General features: G+C 50.6%; 1 protein-coding gene across 1 annotated transcript in view; it reads right to left on the bottom strand.

Annotated features, from left to right (window-relative positions):
- Nucleotides 1–22,260, bottom strand: part of OC90 (otoconin 90) — a 29,844-nt gene extending 7,584 nt beyond the window's left edge. The window contains exons 1-9 of the mRNA XM_087864892.1: nucleotides 22,215–22,260; nucleotides 16,896–16,961; nucleotides 15,525–15,581; nucleotides 14,048–14,222; nucleotides 11,186–11,298; nucleotides 8,957–9,085; nucleotides 8,755–8,796; nucleotides 7,810–7,860; nucleotides 3,603–3,656 (exon numbers count right to left, since the gene is read on the bottom strand). Of these exons, the coding sequence (XP_087721018.1) occupies nucleotides 3,603–3,656; nucleotides 7,810–7,860; nucleotides 8,755–8,796; nucleotides 8,957–9,085; nucleotides 11,186–11,298; nucleotides 14,048–14,222; nucleotides 15,525–15,581; nucleotides 16,896–16,961; nucleotides 22,215–22,260 (733 nt within the window). The remainder of the gene's footprint in view (nucleotides 1–3,602; nucleotides 3,657–7,809; nucleotides 7,861–8,754; nucleotides 8,797–8,956; nucleotides 9,086–11,185; nucleotides 11,299–14,047; nucleotides 14,223–15,524; nucleotides 15,582–16,895; nucleotides 16,962–22,214) is intronic.

The raw sequence follows: 22,260 nt of genomic DNA, 5'->3' as shown, positions 1-22,260 counted from the left end.
CTAGGTATTTACCCAAAAAATACAAAAATACAGATTCAAAGGGACACATGCACCCCGATGTTCACAGAAGCATGATCAACAATAGAAATATTATGGAAAGAGCCCAAATGTCCATCGACTGATGACTGGATAAAGAAGATGTGGGGCATATACACAATGGAATATTACTCAGCCATGAAAAAGATTGAAATCTTGCCATCTGCAATGACACAGATGGAACTAGAGGGTATTATGCTAAGTGAAATAAGTCAGTCTGGAAAGGACAAATACCATATGATTTCACTCATATGTGGAATTTAAGAAACAAGACAGATGAACATAAGAGAACGGAAAAGAAAGAAAAAGAAAAGAGAGGGAAGCAAACCATAGGAGATTCATAACTGTAGAGAACAAACTGAGGGTTGATGGAGGGAGGGGGATGGGTTGGATGGGGGATGGGCACTTGTGATGAGCACTAGGTGTTATATGTGACAAGTCACTGAATTCTACTCCTGAAACCAATATTACAATATGTGCTAACTGACTAGACTTTAAATAAAAATTTGAAACAAAAATAAGTAAATAAAACATTTATATTAAGTAAATAAATGGAACATAAATATAACAACAACAAAAAAAACCCACAACAAACCAAAACAAATACTCTGTGATAACCTTACATCAGACAGGAGCCCGTGCTAGACCAGCTGCATGACATCTCTCGACCAGAAGTGTCCCAGCCTATGTCATGTTTACTATCATGCACCTGCCAGGCGGAGGCCAAGCACGGTATTCACAGTGAAGAGACAAGAACGATGGAGAAATGAAGCCAGCTCCCAGTGCTCAGTAATGTAGGCAAGCACAACCCACCTCAAACTCCTCAGAACCCTGGAAGACCTTCTCACCATAGTCTGAATTAAGTGCCAGGTCCTTGCTGAAGCCAGTAAGGCTGCTGGTGATCCGGCCCTGCCTCCCGCACACAGGCTCCCTGGCGCCATCCAGGTCCCCCTTTGCTCTGCGTCAGCCCCATCTGTTCTCTTGGCCAGAGGCAGCAACACCTCTACCCCAGTCTGGTCCAGCCAAAGGGAGCTTTGTATTCTCTGCTCCACCATCTACAGACCCAGAGCTCTGGGTGAGGCCTGGGCATCTCGGGGATGCCCTGACTGGCAGTCTCTCTCCAAACCTGCCATTTTGGTTTGCTTCATACTTCTGGGCTTTTGTGTCCTTGCTCAATGCTCTGTTCCCTGGGGGGTGGGAGCAGGGCTTTAATGACCCTGTTGTACCCTCAGTCCTCTGAGTCTAACATGCCCACCCCCTCTCCAATCCCAACAGAAACCCATGAACTGGTTTCTTTCCACCATGCTCCAGACTGCTGGCAGCTGACAGCCTCTTTCCTTGACCAGGCTTTAGCCGGGCTCCTCTGGGCCCTCCTCTCAAGCAGGCCTCAAACCTGGCCTATGAGAACTGCAAACTCACGGCACAAACTATTTCATCAATGCCCTGCCCCCACACTAGGAAATTTAGACCAACCCCAGCCTGGTTTCCCCAGGATGACCCAGCTTCCTGCTTCCTCTTGACTTCCTGCCCAAGAAAGCTCCAGACAGCCCAAAGAACTTACAGCTTGAGACCCACACTGACCCAACACCTGCCTTGCCTCAGTTTTCAGAAAACAGCCCCTTACCCCCTTTTGGGAATTTCCCCCTTCCCTGACTCCACCTTCCTAGTCTCCCTCTAAAAGGCCCAGTCACCTCCCCACAGACCGGAGTTGAGCATAGTTACCTTGCAGTCTTCTCCTCCCCGCTACGGAAGCCTGAGTGAAATCTGTCTTTCCACCTTTAACAAATGTCCAGCCCTGTTTCTTTTTGAGAAAACTCACCCAGTCAGTGGAGCGGAGCGGTAAGAACCCAGTTTTAGAGGCAAGGAAATCTGAGTTCGCATATTAGCCCAGCCACACACTAGCTTTGTGACCTCGGGCAAATCACTAGCCTCTCAAACTTAATTTCCCCATTTGTAAAACTATATTAATAATACCTGTTTTGGTGTTTGAATAAATCCTTCTAGCTAAATGCCTAGCAAGGAGGAAAGAGTCAAGAGCAGCCGTTAGAATCGCTCGGTGAGCGTGAAGACACATCTGATCTGGGGCTGAAGACTCTCCTGGCGGAAAACTCGACAAGCGAAGAGAGCCCCCCAGATGCCCGTGTGTGCTCCCTGCGGAGTCTGAGTGTCCTTCTAGAAGCCCTCACCCTCTGAGGAAGAGCTCTCTGGGTTCTTGGTACTAATCAAACATGAGACCCCTACCTCATCCCCTTAGATGAGGGCGTGTGGCATTCATCATTCTGCCAAAATGGTCGCCCCATTTGGGGAACAAATTCCTGTGGCTTTTCTACCCCCAGGCTGAGAAGGTCACCGTGCACCTGAGGCCACCGTTGGCTCAAGTCTCAATGCCCTTAGCTCTGACACCATAAATTTGATTAAAATATGGGAATTCTGTCCAGGCCTGGTCCAAAGCTCCTAGAATGAGAGGCCAGCCTGGCTCAGGTACAGAAAGCACCCCTTCCAATTTTCGTCAGAGAGGAGAAGGGAGAGAAATGAGCTACTGTGGTTTTTTTTTTTTCTATTAAAATGGTACAGGTTTTTGTTTGTTTGCTTTTAAATAATAGTACCCAGTATCGGCCATGGGATACGGGTATGAGAGTAAGTTGTCGATTTTTCTCTGGGGCAATTTGACAACATATGGTTACACACATATTGTGTGGGTACGTACAGTGATCACACCTCCTGTGCAGTAAGTCAGCTTCTAGCATTTACTGTGACAAATTAATCAGAAGTGGATGGGTATAAAGTGTATATTATTTATAAGAACAAGTGTTAGAAATAATTGGCTAAATGCATTACGGTATTCCCCACCAGAAACTATGGTACAGCGGCCACTACAAATCATGCTATAGAAAGATATTTAATGTCGGGGGCATATCATCTCATTTTTAAAAGTCATACATGCTTCATTCCCCCTTCTGATTACATGAGAGACTGTGGACTCTGGGAAACAAGAGGGCTTCACAGGGGAGGGGGGTGGGGGAATGGGATAGGCCGGTGATGGGTAGTAAGGAGGGCACGTATTGCATGGTGCACTGGGTGTTATACACAACTAATGAATCATCGAGCCTTACATCGAAAACCGGGGATGTACTGTATGGTGACTAACATAATATAATAAAAAAAATATAATTATAAAAAAATTAAAAGTCATACGGCTCAGATTGCAGAGCCGTGGTACCAAGTCATTTTAGTTACATTCATGGATATGCTCGGGCCGGTGGGAGACATGAGAAGGGAGTACCTTCAGAGAGTAAAAGTGGCTATCTTTCTAACATAGAAGGAAGTACAGGTGATTTGAATAGAAAACAGAACAGTTTTCTGTATTTTTCTAAATGTGTCTCTTCATCAGGTAGGCTTCCATTTCTTCCTACTAATGGATCTACCTTTTAACTTCAGTTGTCTACGTTGGGGGTGGGGGTGATATGTAAGTAAATTGGTCTCAATGAGTCGTCCATGGTTTAGAACACACTTGAGCCCATAAATGTATAGGGACAACCACGGGCGGGAGAAGCGAGTGTGCTTACCTGGGGGCGATGAGGTCCTAGCAGCTTCCGTGCCTTTCTGGTCTTGGCCCACTTCTGCCCACAAAAGAAGAGAGACAGGGTGAGTGTTGACCCCAGCCTGTCCCACCTTGGTATCCTGGAGAGGTTCACATCCCATGGGTACAGGGGGCAACATTGGTCTGTCCCTCGTTACCTCCCAGGGGAGCTGGTAAAGGCAGGGCCACTGCTAAGCCAAGAGGACCGCCCTTCCCCAGACACGGACGTGCTGACCAAGGTGGCTGCAGCCTGCCCGGCTAGAAGCAGGTGCATGTTTGAAATACTTTAGGAAAGCAGACTTCTCTGGAGTTCCAACCAAAAAAAAATTTTTTTAAATCACATATTTTTGAACAAAGAGAAACAAGGCAGCAGGATTGTGGATTCTAGTTCCTTGCTCTGTGGCTCCCAAAAGACCACTGAGCCCGGTTCTCGGTAAAATGAGTCCGTTGTTGTTTAACCATTATTAGGCTCCTCCTATGCTGTAGACTGAATGTCTGTGTTTCCCCAAAATTCATGTGTTGAAACCTAATCCCCAGTGGGATAGTCTTGGGGCTTTTGGGGGCTGATTGGGTCATGAGGGTGGAGACTTCATGAATGGGATTCGTGCCCTTATGAAAGAGCCCCCACAGAGCTCCCTGGATCCTCCCACCATGTGGGGACATGGCAAGAAGGTGGCTGTCTATGAACCAGGAAGTGAGCCTCACCCCATGGGACCATGCTGGTGTCTTGGGCTTGGACTTCCAGCCTCTAGAAACCACAAGAGATAAATTTTGTTGTTCACAGGCTATTTTGTTGTAGCAGCTGGAATGGACGAAGACATACTATGTGCCAGATACGGCATTGAGTGTTCGGCTTGTACCAACTTAACAACAACCCCACGAGGGAGCACCAGGCTCCCCTCATTCAGAGATGAGGAAGAAGATACACGGAAAACACAGGTCACTTGGGCTAGGTCATGGAGCTAGGAAGTGGCAGAATGCAAACCCAGGGCCAAAGAGCCGAGATGCCCTTCAACAGGCGACTGGATAAAGAAGATGTGGTCCATATATACAATGGAATATGACTCAGCCATCAGAACGATCACCCAACATTTGCAGCAACATGGACGGGACTGGAGGAGATTATGCTAAGTGAAAAGCAGAGAAAGATAATTATCATGTGGTTTCACTCATTTACGGAACATAAAGAATAGCAGGGAGATCAGTAGGAGAAGGAAGGGAAGAATGAAGGCGGGTAAACAGAAGGGGGAATGAACCACGAGAGACTATGGACTCTGGGAAACAAACTGAGGGTTTCAGAGGGGAGGGGGGTGGGGGAATGGGATAGGCTGGTGATGGGTAGTAAGGAGGGCACGTATTGCATGGTGCACTGGGTGTTATAGGCAAACAATCATGCAACATTACATCAAAAACTAAGGATGTACTGTATGGTGGCCAACATAACATAATAAAAAAATTATTATTAAAAAAAAAAACAAAGTTGACCGTCCTAATCACTGAGCTGGGCTGCTGTTTCTCTTCTGACTGTACCACAGAGAGCTACCGATGGTAATTCCAACACGCTTGAGGAAGGAAGGAGCTGCCTTAAATTCAACGTGTCAAAGATGAAGGTTATGATGGTGCCATGCGGAGACTGGGCTTACAAGTTGGCTTAAGATGTGGACACACAGAAGTGCTCCAGCGAAGAGACAGGACCTCAGAGGTGCTAAGCCGGGCAGATGGTTCTCTTCAAAGGAAAATGCACAGGTTCAGAACTAACGGAATCGTATGTCCTACGACCCCAGGCAAATGACTGCCTCTTGGAGGGCCTCCTCTATCATCACATGGGCCCCCTAGGACCAGGGGGGAAGGCTCAGAGGATGTATGGAAGGGCTTAGGAATATGCCAGCCCACCGAGGTCCTCCCTGGTGTCCCTGCCTGTTAACCAAAGAATCCATTTGTTTATCTCTTCATTCTTAGCAATTGGTAAATGGTTATTATGAGTGATTTATGCTTATCAATAAAGAACCCATGGTTATTTATCACCAAGCAAAGTAAACGGTTAGATCACTTCTTTTGATGACATTCTGGCCTAGGTGTTTTCCGGTGCGAGGCTGTTCCCCGTGAGTCATTACCATATCAGAGAGACAAAACCAGTCTTGCAGCCCAAGGTCGGGCTCGAGACCGTCCAGCAGGTCTCATGCTGGGCCACCTGTAACTTTTAACCTCCCAGAGCCTCAGTGTCCTCCATCATCTAAAAAAATGGGTCTACTGGTGTCTCTTCTGAGCCCCATCGAAGCGTGGTCATCAGAACTGAACTGGTGCATTGAGAAGGCATGTCTACACTGGATTCCGTGTTGTGCTCTTGTGGAGTCCGCCCTGCTTACTTCTCTTGGAGGGACTGGTCAGGGGGCCAGTGTTGGTCCCAGTAGCCACTGTGGAAAGAGACCAGTCCACTTCAGTTGTTCACCCAGACCAGCATGTGAGCCAGGCAGGGGTCCCTTGCAAATAAGACAGCTTTGGATCCTGGCAGTCTGATCAGGAACATTGACACACTGGTCTCGATTCAGTGGACAAGGGGCCAATTTAGCATCAGGCCCGTGTTTGGGTGAAGAGACCTCTCTCCGGGAGAAAGGTCCCCCCCCTTGCTGGAGCTGGTCCACCAGGGAGCACAGCTTAAGAGACAGTTCAGTCTAGCAGTAAAGACAGACGCGCCTCGAACCCCAGCCCTGCCACCCAGCTCCCCGTCTTGGACAATCTCGTTCTCTAACTCCATTTACCATGTCAGCGTGGAGGTTATGGCAACGATTTCACAGGGTTGTGTGAGCAAGAAATGAGATCGCATATTTTAAGCAAGTTGTCCAGTGTCCTGCATGTGACTTGAGAGTGCATTGCTGTGTTTTACTGCCACGCCAGAACTTCTGAAGAAGATGCTGGTGCAAAGTCTTCCCACGCTCTGCTCTGTTGTGTTTAATCCCCTGCTGCCCTGCCCTGAGGCACAGGGGTAAGCATCCCTTCCCAGGGCTTGGTAACCACGGCCCAGCCCTCGGGCTGTTTTTGTAAATGAAGCTTCAGATGAATACAGGCGCACCCACCCAGTTTCGGATTGTCTGTGGCTGTTGTCCCGCTACGATGGCAGACTTGGGTCATTGTGACCAAGACTGTATGGCCCACAAAGTCCAAAACATTTACCCTCTGGCCCATTACGGAAAAAAAAAAAAAAAAAAGCCAATCCCTGCTATCCGAAAGGAAGAAATTGAAGCTTCGAGAGGTCAAACCATGCTTCCAGAGTTCTACAGCTGAAAAATGGGAAAGCCAGGATTCCATCCCAAAGCTGCCTGAGTCCCAAACGTAAGTGTTTCCTTCCACAGCGGTGAGAACAATCGTGAGCCCTATACCTTTTCCCTCCGTAACGGATGTCTGTGCCTGCACTCAGACTGCCTCCTTTTCTGGAGCACATTTGTGGGCACTGCTAGGTCATGCATGTGAGTGCGTGTGTGTTGGGGGACAAATCTGTCCTCAGTTTAGGATGGAAATGGCCACTAGCCGCCATCAATCCCTACTGGGAGTGGTTGCTGTGCGGGCAGGGCGCATGGTGAAGTTTTGGCCTCGAGTAAGTGCCATGTCTTCTTTTTTCTAGACCTGGAGTCCGATCCGGGAGCTGTCGGGGATGCGATGCCCTTGGACACGGAGGACAGCCAGGGAGGAGCTGCACCATGAGCCTCTGCTTCTGTTCTCATAGCAGCAGCAGAGGAGGGAAATTGTGTGGAGGTGGTCGTGTGGAGCGAGCCCCCCGAGGCATAGGGTTGCCAAGCTTGGCAAATAAAAATACAGAATGCCCAGTGAAATTTTAGATTTCACATGAACAACCCATCAATTTTTAGTATAAGTATATCCCATGCGAATTCTGGGATATACTTATACTAAAAAAAATATTTGTTGTTCATCTGAAATTCAACTTCAGATGGTTGAGGGTGGCTGTCCTGCATCTTATAATTCTACTGAGGTGGGAATAGGGGTGTGGGAGAAAGCAGAGCATAGAGAGCAGAGATTTGGGGGGCAGGAGAACTGGGAGTGGCTCTGGAATGATCTGGGGGCAGTTTCAATGCAAACCCAAGCAGGGGGCATCTTAAGGGAGCTAATTCCAGTCAGTAGGCAGGGGGTATATTCCAAACGTGAGTATTTGGGTTACACAGCAGCCCCCTCGTGCTCACCTTCTCCTGAAAGGGCCATTGCGTTGGCGTCTGTGGGCTCCACAGGAACCACTGAAAAAGAAAGCTTCCACATCAGTGACTGGTGGAACTTAGTGTCTAAACCAAGTGCCACGAGTCTCAGAGGACAGGTTGGGACTGCTGGACCAAGGGAGGAAGGGGGCCCTGAGAGGTGTTGCCAGACAAGGGCTGTTGGTTCTGTCCTAGGCTTCCGCTGCCTCTGCACATCTCCTGGGGCGTGGGGTGCCCAGCAGGGCCCCAGCTCAGGAGCGACTCCAGACAGTGCTGGGTTCTGGCCGGAGAGGTGACACTAGCAGACCCAGGCTGTGGTGACGAAAGGCCTGCAGACCCCGAGCGTTTGTGGCTGTGGGATAGGTCGTCCCTACTTGGGAAGACTTCTGTTCCAAAGGGAGGCAGATGGCACAGAAAATAGAGCGCCAGACTCCGAAGATAGTAGAGGTAGGACTCGCACACTCACTCCTACTCACACATGTGCACATATCTGCCCCAGCACACCCTTGCACACGTGCGCATGGGGACACACTGGTGTCAGCTCCTTTAACACATGCTGCAGCGCTGGGAAGGAGACCCCAGCCCAAGGAAGGAAGGAGGGGTGCTCTGCCAGCATGTACCTGGAACTTTCCTTTGGGACTGAGAGATCACGCAAACTTTGGTGAACAAGGAATGACAGGTAGAAGCTTAACTCTCGCATTTTCCATAAGATGCATGTCTTAAGTAGGAATGATCACCTGCTTATCTCAGTAGACAGATACTAAGAGCCCACCCTGTCTCGAAAGGGGACATGTGACCCCTGGCCAGGGAAAGGCGGAGACAGCTCTAGTGCCGTGGGTCACTCCAGCGGCCCTGTGGAGGGGAGGTATGCCTTGGCTCCCTCTGCACTCTGGCCCCCGTGGTCCAAGTAAAAGCAGCTTCCCTAGGAGGCCTAACCTCTGGGCAGAAGCGTCGTCAGCTCTTCCGTGCTGGTTGTCTCTGCAAAGAAACACATTGGGAAGCCTGTTTAGAGCAGCGGCTCTGGGGAGCGTCCGCGGGGGCCGGTCTGGCATCTGAAGATACACAACAGCTGCTCCCATAGCCCCTCCTGCCCCAGATCGTCAGCCCCACCGCTGATGTGGCGCCCGGTTCTTCCCACCTGCAGGCTGAGTCAGACAGAAGGAAACGTCCAGGTGGTTCAGGGAAGAGTTGATCCTGGACTGAGCCAAGCATTCAATGGCAGCCTTGTTGCAGGTACACAGCAGGTGCTCACAAGCGTCCCTGGACTCTGCACAGGGCAAGGGCAGAGCAGATGGGAAAATCTCCTTTGGAATCCCGAGAGGTAATGCAAGCTCCCAGACCAACCCCGATCTGCCCGCCGAGGCCCCAGTCCTCCGGCAGGCGTCCTCCTCTTACCCACCTTAGCTCCGTGAGCTTCAGCTGCATAGGCCCACCCTGGGAGTGGTGGCCACTCCCTTTCTCACACTCACAACCGGCCCATCAGGCCATCCTATTGGCTCTACTTTCTTTCGACCTGTTTAGAGTGTGACCACATATCCCCACCTCCACGCCACTACCCTGGGCTGAGCCCCCATCAGCTCCTGCCTGGGTTAGGTCTGTGGCCTCCCCCACTGCCGCCCTGTCCACTCTCATCAAGGAGCCAGAACAAGGCATTCAAAACTCAGGGCAGGGGGCGCCTGGGTGGCACAGCGGTTAAGCGTCTGCCTTTGGCTCAGGGCGTGATCCCGGCGTTACGGGATCGAACCTCACATCAGGCTCCTCCACTATGAGCCTGCTTCTTCCTCTCCCACTCCCCCTGCTTGTGTTCCCTCTCTTGCTGGCTGTCTCTATCTCTGTCAAATAAAATAAATAAAATCTTTAAAAAAAAAAAAACTCAGGGCAAACCATGTCCTTTGGGGGGGGGGGATCAAAACCTTCCAACGACTTCCCAATCAACAGAAAAGCTGCGGCTCCTGTTTCTTCTCTGAGCTTGTCTCTTTCCTCCCTCATCACCCCCTTTCTGACTGACTGGCTTGTGTCCCAAGCATGCCGGGCACCTTGAGCCTGGGGGTGCAGCCACCTCGCGGACAGCCACAGGCTTGCTTCCCCCTCACGCCTCATCTCTGCTCTGCGGGCATCTGCTCAGGGAGGCTTCCCTGCCCAGCCCTCCCTATGCCTTTCCCCCGGCTTTGTTTCCCTCCACAGCTCTTGTCACTGTCTAACGGACTCTAGCCCTTCGGTATTTTCAGTGTCTGGCCGCCAGGAGGGGATTACAGAAGGTCAGTATTGCCCCAATCGCTAGACGATTGTCTTGCACTTGGTGCAGGTGCTCAGTGTGCACCTGCTGAATGAATGAATGAATGAATGAATGAATGAATGAATGGTGTTTTCCCTGTTCATCGCATAGTGATTCGTGCCCATGCTTCTCCTCACCTCGTTCCCGATGTGCCATCCTGCAGTCAGTCCTCGCTACCTGGACTTTGGGGTCAGTTGAACCTGGGCTCAAATCCTGACTCTACCACTTAGCAGCTTATGTGACTTTGGGCAAGTTATTTAATTTCTCTGAGCTTTCCTGTCCTTATCTGAAAACTGGGAATAATGACCCCATCTCATAAGATGGTTGGGTTGATCGCATCTGCTGGGTATAAAGCCTATGGCCCATAAGAGGTGCTCATAAGGACAGCTCTAAAAGCGCACCCCCAAGGTGCCACGCACCTGTTCCCTCCGTGCCTTTGCCTATTCTAATTCTTCCGCCAGGATTGCCCAGAGACACGAAATAAAATCCCTGGAATCACAGGGTGGGTAAGGCGGAGAGCTGAGATTTGCATCGACGCATGTCGGATTCTTGCAAACAGCAGCATCCGCGAACCTAACTCATCCGTCCCTGGCTCTCTTCCAACACTGACTCCTTCACACGGGCCGGTCCCTGTGTTACCTGTTTTATATTCAGCGTTGTTTTCATTTAACAAGCGTAACACTGTTTTATAGGAAGCATTGTTTAATGTAATTTTTATGACCAATCTCTGAAGCAGATTTTCTCCTCCCCATGCAGAGGTTCCCACTTGTTTAGTAACTGCTCCCATATACCCCATATCTATCACACAATGTATCGGTAGAAAACCGGCTGTCTCCCCAAGCTCCCAGGATCGCTACAGTATAAAACTGTAAATCAAATAACCTGCCCGTCAACTATTCTTTCATTTCAAAAAGCATTTATTGTGCATCTGCTCCCTGCAAGGACAGATGCCACAGATCGAGCCCTCGTGGGGCTCGGAGTATGGGTGATGATGTCCTCAGTCGCGGTGATGATGGGGGAGGCCCTGGGAGGCCTGGGATTCCCAAGCTGTCATCTCTCAGCCCAGCCCCAGGGACACCCGGAGATGCTCACCACACGTGATCCTCTTGCTGACACAGTTGACATCCGTGCTGAGCTTGGCAGGGTCTTGGAGACAGTCCATCTCAGAGGCCTCCTCGTAGCACCTGCGGTGCTGGAAGCAGCAGCTGGAGCAGGTAGGGGAGGTCAAGGTGAGAGCATGGGGGAGGGTTAAGAGAGGGGAGCCGACGATTGTTCTGTGTCTGAATGGACCTGTTTCAAACAGTGCTCTCACGCACACACACATGCACGCCCAGGTGCACACACACTATTGGAGTTACTTTACCTACACAGACAGTGCTATTATCATTATGAGCATTTCCACCCACGGGGACTGAGATGCATAGGGCTCCGTAACTTGCCAAGGTCAAAGTCGATCACAGAGCCAGGCTGACACTAAAATGGGAGTCAGAGGGCTCTTGCAGTGCACACAGGAGGTCAGTGGAGACCAGTGTAAAGAAGAAAAATTATACAGGCAGATGATGGCCTTGTTGGGCAAGTTACTAAATTTCTCAAACTACCTAACCAAGAATTTTGGGGGATTCAAGAAAACATCTATATAGATCCTGCCCTGAGGTAGGCACTCAATAAATGATAGCAATTATTCTTTGAATCAGGTTCAAGGTGGAAATGGCCAGTCCTCCAGGTGTTTGGAAATTGGCAACCCCATCAGCTGGACTGTGCACAATCATCAAACTTGGGTGTGGCGCATCGCGCTGCCAGTTTGGGGCCATCCGTGCTTTCATCACTCAGACAGTGTGAATTACTGCTTCATTTCTTTGACTGCCAGGTTGACAAGGATTCTAATAATTAGAGGAAGTGGTAAAGGAGACCCTGGAAGGAAACAAATTCCCGGAAACCGTCCTGGCACTCTGCGCACTCAGGATCACATTCTCTCTCTCTGAATGTCAGTGGGCTGGCTCTGGGAGGCAGTTTGCTCATGGTCCCAAAGATGGAAAATCGCCCTTTTGATCCAGAGGCAACTTACACCCTCTCTTGGAGATGTGGAAATGGGAGAGACCCATTGCTTGATTCCAAAGCCATTATTCCTGATCGATCAGGGATATGTCATTTTTTGTTTAATTAATTAACTAATTAACTTGAAAAGCAATTGGAGGTTGACTGCCGAGTCAATAAGTTAATTTGCTGAGCTCCTACTATGTGCCCCATGCTGTGGTCCATGCCGGGGGTGCAAAGACATAACATGGCGCAGACGCCCTTTAGGGTGAGTGAGAGACAGACTCCGTGCAGGCACTGTCTCATGTGGCAGGTGCAGGACAGAGAAGCACAGGTGTGGGGGAGCATGGAGGTTGCCCTGGTGCTTTGGGGGCAAGGCGTTCAAAGAGGGGGTCCTAATGGAGAAATGCCAGAGCAGACAATGGGCTGTCCTATCTATTGCAAAGGACAATGGGCTGTCCTTCCCAGCTCTATGAGAGCACGCGCTCCATGACGCTGCCTAGGGCACAGGTATCATGCCAGCGAGGTAGGGCCATGGATCCTGGAGTACAGCAACATGCGGGCTCAACTTCCTGCTTTCCTACTACGGCTGCTGCTGCTGTCACTATGGCTGCAATTACTGTTACGACTGCCACTCCTATCACTATCATAGCTCTGGTACTGCTGCTGCTGCTACCAGCCCTGCTGCTGCTGTTGCTACCATTACCACTACCATTAGTATTAATACTGCTACAGCTACTATGACAGCTGTTACTGCTGCTATTGCTACTGTTACTTCCACGTCATTACTAATCTTGCTACCATTGTTGCTAATGCTGCTGCTGATGTTGCTATTACTACCATTACCACTGCTGTTGGTATTAATACTACTATACCTACTATGACAACTGCTACTGCTGGTATTGTTACTACTACTACTGCTATGACTGTTACTACCGCTGTCACCACTACGTACTATGTAGCCCTGCTATTCCTGTTACCATTGCTACCGATCACTAATACTCCCAGTAAGTAAACTCAATAAGCCAGGCAGAGTCCCAGTCACAGTACTGTGTGCTTGGTTATTTCACCCTAAATAATAATTCTTTGAAGAAGGTATTATTACTTCCTCCGTTTTACAGAGGAAGAAACTAGAACACAAAGAAAGGACATAACTCGCCCAGGGGCCATCCCTTCTTCAAGGAGCAGAGAGCTGGAATTACAGGGTCATAGGTAACACACCGTAACACACAGATTCTACCCAGTTTTCCAAACTGACCCTCCCACTGCCAGTGTCTCTTTGCCAGATCCTTGCTAACATGCGATGCTTCTCGGATTTTAAGTTTTATTGCCAATACGACAGGTAAAAGTGGGTATTTTGTGTTCATTTCCCCTCCCTGTGTTCAGGGAGGGCACCCATCCTTCTGGAAACCTCACACCTTCTCTGTATTCCCCGCTAGCTGTTTGCCTCTTCGAAGTATTCTGCTTATATTAAGCACAGTGTTCAAATGTTATTTAAGCATGTTTGTGGGAAATTAAACAGAAACCTTCGTAGTTGCTTTACCCCTGGTGGCCCGGACTGTCTGAATAAAGAATAATTCTCTTATGTGTGAGAGTCACGGGGGGGCTAGACTTCCAGCGTCTAGCTAAAGGTAGTTTGAGTATGTACGTCTGGGATGGGTCCCTGGAATCTGCATTTTAGCAAGCATCCAGGTGGTTCAGATACTGCTGGACCAAACTTGGAGAAACACTGCACAGAAATTTTGCATATCAGACACACCCAGGATCTTGACAACTCCCGAGGATGCGAGAAGGTCACAGAACACATTGCAATTTCAAGCTGAGGCAACCCGTCACCCCGCAGATGAGGAGAACCAAGACACATACCGAAAGGCCAGGTACCAGCCTGGCCTCCGACGCTTACCTGCGTGTGGGGCTCACCTGTCAGACTCGTCCAGGGGCGGCCCCTCCATCTCAAACCTGCAGGCACAGCCATAGTCCTCGAAGTCCCGGGGGCAGAGGCCTGCCACACACTTCATACCACTTACGAACTGGAGCAGCGCCGGGAAGTTGGTGAAGACAGCCTGCAGCCAGGTGAAGCGGGAGCCCAGACAGTCTGCGGGGAGAGAGCAGTGGGGAGGGCACAGCAGTGTGGGGACCGGAGACCAGGGTGGAGGAAGGACTTCCTCGGGACTTCCCACACCTCGCAACCTAGTAAGACCCTACTGTGTACTCACGACTGTTCTGGACAATTGAAGGGAGGTGGGTTTAGAAGCCAGGGTCCCTGTTGGTTGTCCCCCTAGCAAACAGTCATGTAATCCTCCTCCCTTAGCAACAAAGCTGAAAGGGGCTCAGGGGAGGGGATTTAGGATTCGCCCTAAACAAGAATGCTCTTGCAAACACCATTGGCAAGAGAACGATTTCCAGTTTGTTGTTGCTGTTGTTGTTTTACTTTAAGCTGCATGCTCACCCTCCCACTTCTCGGACTTTCTGACCGGAAGACAACCACTAACGGGGCCGGATTCTAACGCATGGGGTCACACGTAGGGGAACTTGGGGGAGGTCCAGAGTGATCTGCGAGGACCAGTTTCACACAGACTGTTCTAGTTTTTCCTACCCCATTCAAACTTCCTTTCCTGTGTTTTGTTTCCACATAGCCTAATCAAAAAAATGAAGAAATAATTCTGTACTGAAGGAAAAAGCCACTGTAAGGGGTGTGTGTGTGTGTGTGTGTGTGTGTGTGTGTGTGTGTGTTATATAGATATGCATTTTCACTCAAAAGCTTACAGGGCACCCACACTTAGTCACCTACGTATTTTCAGTGTCGCCCTCTGGCCAGCATGGTCTCACCCAATAGCAGTTCGGCGCTCCTTGCTCATGTCCATCCTGTGATAGCCTTATTTTGGGTTTTAGAAAGCAATGATGGGAACCATCCTGGTGCCTGGCAATCGCTGGTCACATGATAGATACGTAATTGAGAAATGGAATCCTTGACACTCACTGGAATTCTTAGGCTTTATGTATGTATATTTTATCATGTATAGTTAGTAGTTCCGGAAAGAAAATCCAACAACTTTGGTGGAGGGAACTAAGCTCTGGACGCAGAGGGGAGCTGCCCCTTTGTGACCTGGGCACATCACACACAGTCCCTCCCCTGTGCAACAGGGGTACCTTTCTCTTCCCGCCAGGTTGTGGTTAGGACTAAGGAAATAAGGACTGTGAAGGCGCCCGGCAGCTCGGTGACTCACCCTGCAGTAAAAGACACCGCTACTCTCCTCAGACCCGGATCACACCGCTCAGAGCGGGCTGGGGCGGCGGGAGCAGGGGAGCCGGAGGCCCTGGTAATTTGCTTAGATTTCCCACACTCACCCCATGCTCTGACACCTGGTGGATAAAAGCACTTTGGTATTTAACTTACCAAAAATGTCGGCCACACTTTCCAGATTTTTAAACACCCCAGGGAAGGAAGTGATATCTAAGTGGGAGGTAGAGAAAACAAATCAGAGAGCTGTGGGTTCTCCCCTTCCCCTGCCCTGCCTCCTCGCCCTGCCCCACCCCTGTGAAGGGTAAGCAAAACCCTTTCTCTTTCTCTAGGATAGATTTGACCTTGGACTCACTTTCTAGTAACAAGGGTTACCATGGAGACCTGAGAAGATGAGATGGGAACTGTGTTACCAGGCAACATTGCTTGGTGGTACAAAAGACCCCGGATGATAAGGTGTATCTGGACTTGTCAGGGACCATGGGTGAACTATAAACGCCTGGTGGGAAGTCATTGTCTGGGGCTCCCTCAGTGTGATAACGCTTGCGACTGAAGCATATCTTCTCTGGGCATCCCAGAAATTATACCTCTGAAACTGTTACTGGAGATACTAGTTCTAATAGAGACAGAAGCTTCTAGGCCAGGGCAGGTCCTGTGAGCCCCATTCCCTTGTACCTGAGCTGCTACTGGGGGCTCCAGGGAGATGTGTGGATCACCCCCAGGCCTACTCTCGTTGAAAAGGAATGACTGGTGTGGCCTGATGGCACACAGGGCTTCCTGGCCTCGATCCTTCCAAATGCCAAGTGTGGCCCATGAGTCCTAACATCTATTAGAAGTTCTCTTTGGCCTGGGAGTTGCACTTCCCATGGGGGTTAAGGCATTTTGAGAGAGGTCGGATGGTCATTTGGGTCTGGGTGGAACTGATCACTTTGCTTGCATGGGCGCATGGGCAAAGAACTTGGTTGACTCAGCTTGCCTCTCTGCGAAGTGGGAAATGAACCCGAAATTCGTAGCCTCAATTAGCTGGGGCTAATGCTACCAGCTGGTTCATTACGCATCGTGGTCTTGAGCAGTACCCAGCTAGGAACCCAGCTGAGAAATCTTGACTATCTATCACCAGGAAAACTTCCCCTTGCCAAAGGAACAATTGTGGGTCCTCTTTTCTAAGCAGAGCGCTGGAGTACATTGTCTTTCTCTCTTTGGCCTTCTAGGAGGTTCGGAGCTCAATCTGAAGCTAAAATAGTGACCCTAAAACCTTCACGATGAGCCCATTCACTTCTGTCCCCTGTTCACCTTTCAGCTGACCTTCGTGCTTTGACGGAAGCTGTAATACTTCGTCTCCGAGGAGAGAGCAGTGATGGGTCAGACACAGGGGAGACGGTGGGAGGCTTTTGCACCTTATCTGACTCACTTTGCCTACCAGAACCCCAGCAGTGAGTGGTATATTTAGAAGGGGTCATTCTCCCTGCCAATATCCTAGATAACTTTCTACCGAAGTCACCTAAGAAGAGTTCAAAGAATCCTTACTGATATTTTTTGAGAGTCCTGGAGGCAGCTCCTGCAGAAGGTGTGGGGTGTCCAGAGGGTGGCCCCCTATAATCGAGGGGGACAGAAGGGTTAGCAGGAGCACTGACACTTGCTGGGAGGGGCAGCCAGGCCAGGCGATGCAGGTAAATTCAATTCTATGTATATTTTTCTAGGACCTGCTGGGTGCTGGGTCTCTGATGAAAATAAGGTGACCCCAGTGTTTCAAATGGGTTGGCCTTAAGAGTAGCCTTCTGGTGGAGGATAGGGAGGTTTGGGGACTCATCTTGAAGCTGTTGTTGCTTACGAAACATACCATTCTGATTTAGATTGCATGTTTGTTGGGAGTGCCTTGAGATGAAAGATTGGTGGAAATAAGGTAAGGCCCCCAGCCCCCAGGGAGCTTGTCATCAGGGACGGGTCTTTCCCACACTATGGGCATGCAAGATGATCAACGGCTGTTAGGGGTCCACATACGCTGAGACGCAGCCCCCTACCCTGCATTTATCCATGATGGAGATGTGGTGAGAGGATGCAAGTTTTGAATTGCCTGAGATATTCAGCGGGGGGGGGGGGGGGGGGGGGGGAGGGGGGGAGCCAGTGCGACTTGGCCTTTTCCCATGCTTGGTCACTAGGCGGGGCTGTGTCTCCAGGGGCCTCCAATGCTCCTTATGAAGCAGGGGGTCTGCAGGGAATCGGGAGGGGCTGGAGCGATGGTGTGATATTAGATGAACTTGAGCCTGCAAGATCTGACATCATGGGGGGCGCCTGGGTGGCTCAGTGGGTTAAGCATCTGCCTTCTGCTCAGGTCATAATCCCGGGGTCCTGGGATCAAGCCCCTTGTAGAGGTCCTTTCCAGGGGAGTCTGCTTCTCCCTCTCCCTCCGCCCCTCCCCCTGCTCATCATGCACTCTCTCTCTCTCTCTCTCTCTCATGCACTCTCTCAAATAAATAAAATCTTACGGAAAAAAAAAAAAAGATCTGACATCATGGATCAAAGAAGCAGGTCAAGAGTGGATTAAGTAGCGCTGACAGGTGTGTCGCGGACACTCCAATGTTACCCCAGCCATTCATCATTATTATGACTATTATTACCAACTTCTTCCCTCACGGCCCCCTTTCCCCTCCACACGGACAAGTGGTTTGCAGTCCCTGGACCTCACCTCCTCTTCTTCCTCCTCATCACCACGGACTTATCTCGGGGACACAGACGTCTTTAGCAGGTGTTCCTCTGCGGGAGAGCAGCCTCCCAATCTACACACACTGTGGGCTCTCCCTGGGTCCGGGCAGCCCCCAGGCCCTCTGCGGTCGGGCCCTCCAGGGAAGGGTTGGAGGGGGAGGCAGCCGCCCTCCTGTGCACCGTACCCCAGCCCTTCGACATGAAGAGGCGGGTCCAGAGCCGGCCTCCCTCCCAGCCGGATGTGCTGTGTGCCTGTGGGCAGGAGCGGCCTCTCTGGTCCTCCGGATTTCTCACTAGTAAACACGGAGGGATGTTCCCACTGAGGCGCATTCCCTCCCAGCCCGAGAGCCATGGGCTGCGCGGGGAAGTGCCCTGCAGGTGTTCAGAAGGTGGGGAGACCCAGGACAGCCTTCAGCTCCAGGTGAGCCCTATCACAGAGCCCGCATAATTGCTCTAGCACATTCCGTATTTGGAGTAATTGCCTCGGGAAACGATTTAATTAGCATACCAGCCAACAGCTAAGAACATCCGCTGCCCCCTTAGGCAGCAACCTTGAAATACCGCCTGGTCCTCGATAATTACTTCCCTGGTATCTCCTGGGCGTCCTGGCAGGTGGAGGTGGTCTGCTCACTGGGACTCAGTTAACAAGGATGCGTGCCCCCTACCCCCACCACTGCATACTCTCAGGGTGTCGACACCCACACATTTCATTAGCAACTAAAGAAGCTCCCTGGATTGGAAATTGCTGATCCCAGAGGACTGAGTTGGCGGCTCACAAAATCCAGAGGGTGGCATTTGCGGGGGTGGTCTGCGGGGATGGGAGAGTTCTGGCTCCGCCAGAGTGCTGCTCTAGGGGAAGGGAGCTAGCATTCGTCCTGTACCAGGCTGGGTTCTGCAGGCATCCCCTCAAACCCAGTGCTGTGCCCAGTACTGTGGGGCACATTCTGCTGTTGCCATTTTATCGAGAGTGAAGCCGAGACTGATGGAGGAAGCTCTATCTTCTTCTGCCCCGGCCCCTGAGGCTTCCCTCCACCTGCCCCAGTCTAGCTCTGCCAAACCATCTCCCTCTTTGAACCTCATGCTTATCATTTTCCAGACACCAAACTACTTCTTGCCATCCTGGCTTGGCTTGTGCTGTGCCCTGAGCCTGGGGGACCTGCTCCCTTTTGCATTACTGACTGATGTTTTTGGATTCCATGCAAAGTTCGAGAAGCCCTACCGGAACCCCAGTGTGGGCTGGGGTAGGGACACCTTCCCTGGCTCCCGTAATGCGGGGACATCCTTCTCTCACTGCACTTATGACCCCATGTTGCAATGATCGGTTGGTGTGACCGTTTCCCCCACTAAATGAGGAATGTATTGAAGGTCAGCACCCGGACACATTAACGCACACCTTTAGTAGATAGCTCCTCAACGACCGAACGAGCACCTGGGGGTCGAGCTACACCATCAAATGGCCAATCAGCCAACAAGTGATGGCTCGCAAGAATCATAGAGTCCCAGCCTTGTAACATTTAAGCGGAATTAGGAGATATCATCTCGAGAGAGTGGGAAGATGAGGTCTGTTGGTGGTTATGAGTGGTATTTCATAGTATGAAGTGTTCTACCCAGAAGCTCAAGCAGGGGTGCGCAAAACCCACCTTTGCCAGGCCCTGTTCCCAGAGGTTCTGGGAGACGGACATGAGAGAACAGTGGGGAGTGAGAACCAGTTTCGCTGTGTGATGTGGGCCCGTGCAGAGCTCTCCTTTCCGCAGAAGGGAGCATGCGGTGTAAGTGGAAGGTCAGAGGGGATCTCCCTCTCCAGCACAGACCTGACCAACATCCCACTGGCCAACACCTGCCCTTTGAAGCCATGAGCCAGCTCTCAGTGAAGAGAGGAGGGAGGGCAGCCCCTACCCTGGGTGTGTGCTGAGGAAGCAAACAGAGAGGCCGCTCCCACTCCTGCCACAGAGACAAAGAAACCCCCCTCCCCCCTGAGAGAGGCCTGGTAGAGCACAGAGACCCCCTACTTTGTCAACATGCCCAAAAACTTGCCTTGAAGTCTGAGTCAGATAGCCCTGGGGGGCACAGCTGCGAGGTGTCTGGCAGAACTCCAGCTCTGCAAGTGGGGTGCTCTGAAGCCCCAGGCAGGGTTTGCATTGGCTCCCAGCCAGTGACTCAGCGGGTAATCCGCAGTGGACCACTTCCTGGGGTACAAGGGACTCTTCTGATGAACTGCTCCCTGGTGGCCTTGCCCTGTGTGCCTCAGACCCAACAGTGATCAAGGATGCCCCGCCGTCGCTGGCATGGCTTCTGATCTCTCCCCCTTCCTGGTTGCTATCTCGTGGCCTCAGAAACAGCCCTTGCCCCCCGGAGTGCCTGGACCAAGATGTGGTACATTTGTTGGGTGGGCAGTGTTATCTCTGTAGGGATCACACACTCAGCCCTGCAAAGTTGGGGCTGCAGGTAGGGTACAATTAAATCCTCATAGACACGCGTATGTTTGCACCTAAACTTTCCACGGCTGTAATTTTTGGACTCTCACTGTTGGTGTCTAAGAGTAAAACCTCCTAGGACAGACACACAAATGCTTGTGACAGTTTATAGTAACAGGAGACCATTGTCTCAAATTTATAGAGAAATAAAACATTTAAAGAGATGTGTAAATGGTGTCTGGGGCGTGTTGAAGGGGTAATTTTGATCAGAGGGAAATTTATTGTGTTGGAAAAGGAAAGGGTCAGTTAGAGAAGAGAGTAGTTTCGAAAAATTAGAAGAATGGGCTTTGGTGGGTGAGATCTCACTTTTTTAAAAAAGATTTTATTTATTTGTTTGTTTGTTTATTAGAGAGAAAGCAAGGGCACGAGTGGGGAGGAGAGGGAGAAACAGGCTCCCTGAGACCAGGGCGATGGACGCAGGGCTCGATCCCCGGACCCCAGGATCATGACCTGAGACGAAGGCAGACGCTTTACCAACTAAGTCACGCAGGCACCCGAGATCTCATTTAAGAATAGGAAAGAAATTGAAAAGCTGTAGACTATTTCACAGTCTTATCATCAAAAACGAGGCAAGTCAAGACCACAGTTGGAATCTGATCGAGACAGTCGAGGTCTTGGTAAAGGTGGAACGACCGCTCACCAGCGCCATTGGCGTTCTCCCTGGGAATCCACATTATGACAAAATGGTTTTGATAATGAAAAACATCATCCATGAAGGACCTCGATAATCCACAGAAAGCAAGCACTTTCTGGAAGTGGGTGTCCCCCTGTCCTGCAGGGAAGATCTGGGATGGTGTTTGGGAGCACCAGGACCTGAAAGAAGGACTTGGCGTCTTCTGTGAAGTGCTGTCATTTCTGCTCACGAGCTTCTGGGGAACAGGTAAACCTCGCAGATGCACTAACTCGGCTCATGGTCATGATGAATTGTCAACGATATTGGATTCACTGGGACTCACGCTCACTATTGTACTTAGAAGGGAACCGTAGAGAGGGAGGCTCAGCGTGTTGATCCTGAGTTGACCCAAACAGGAGCAGAGAAGGAGAAAATGTTTGGATAAATGAGTGATATCAGCTGGAGGAAGGAAAGAAGTGAGTTGGGGTGTTTGAGAGTTGCACCAATGTGCAAACAAGAAAGAAAAGAGGAAGGAGACTGAAGTCTCAGATTCGGAGCCACGACTCCATGCACACTCAAAACGACTACCCTGGCTGCCAAGAGCTTTCTCGGGGTGCCTTCAGGCTTTGTTGGGCAGGGACCCTACAATGTGGGGTGCAGGTGTTTGCCTCTCCGCCAGACACACCGACACAGGGGAAAGGGAGCCGCTGCATGTCAAGAAGGCTGACACGCTCACTCCGAGGAAACCAGCGAAACACAGGGCAGTAGTCTATGGGCAAAGGGAAGAGGGGAGGGATGGCTGCCAACTGGCCTCCCAGGGGTGCCTTTACTGCCTGTAGCTCTCCCCGGCTCTCCACCTTGTCGCCCATCCTACACTTCACGCCCTGGATAGGGTGCTCAAAATATCAGCTGAACTAAACCTGTAGCTTATCATTACCAGTAGGCAAGGGGATAAAAGTAGTGATAAGCAAATCAGCTGACACTTGACAAACCTCCCCAGTGTTCATGTTCATTATAGACCAAGCCAGAAATTCGGTGTTAAATACCATTACTCACCGCCATGCGGGGCCGTCAGCACACTCAAAAGGAGAAGCACGATCAT

This window comes from Ursus americanus, chromosome 9 (assembly GCF_024610735.1).
Source record: "Ursus americanus isolate L20-20 chromosome 9, mUrsAme1.1.p, whole genome shotgun sequence".
NCBI lineage: Eukaryota > Metazoa > Chordata > Mammalia > Carnivora > Ursidae > Ursus > Ursus americanus.
This window is presented reverse-complemented; position numbering and strand designations above follow the sequence as displayed.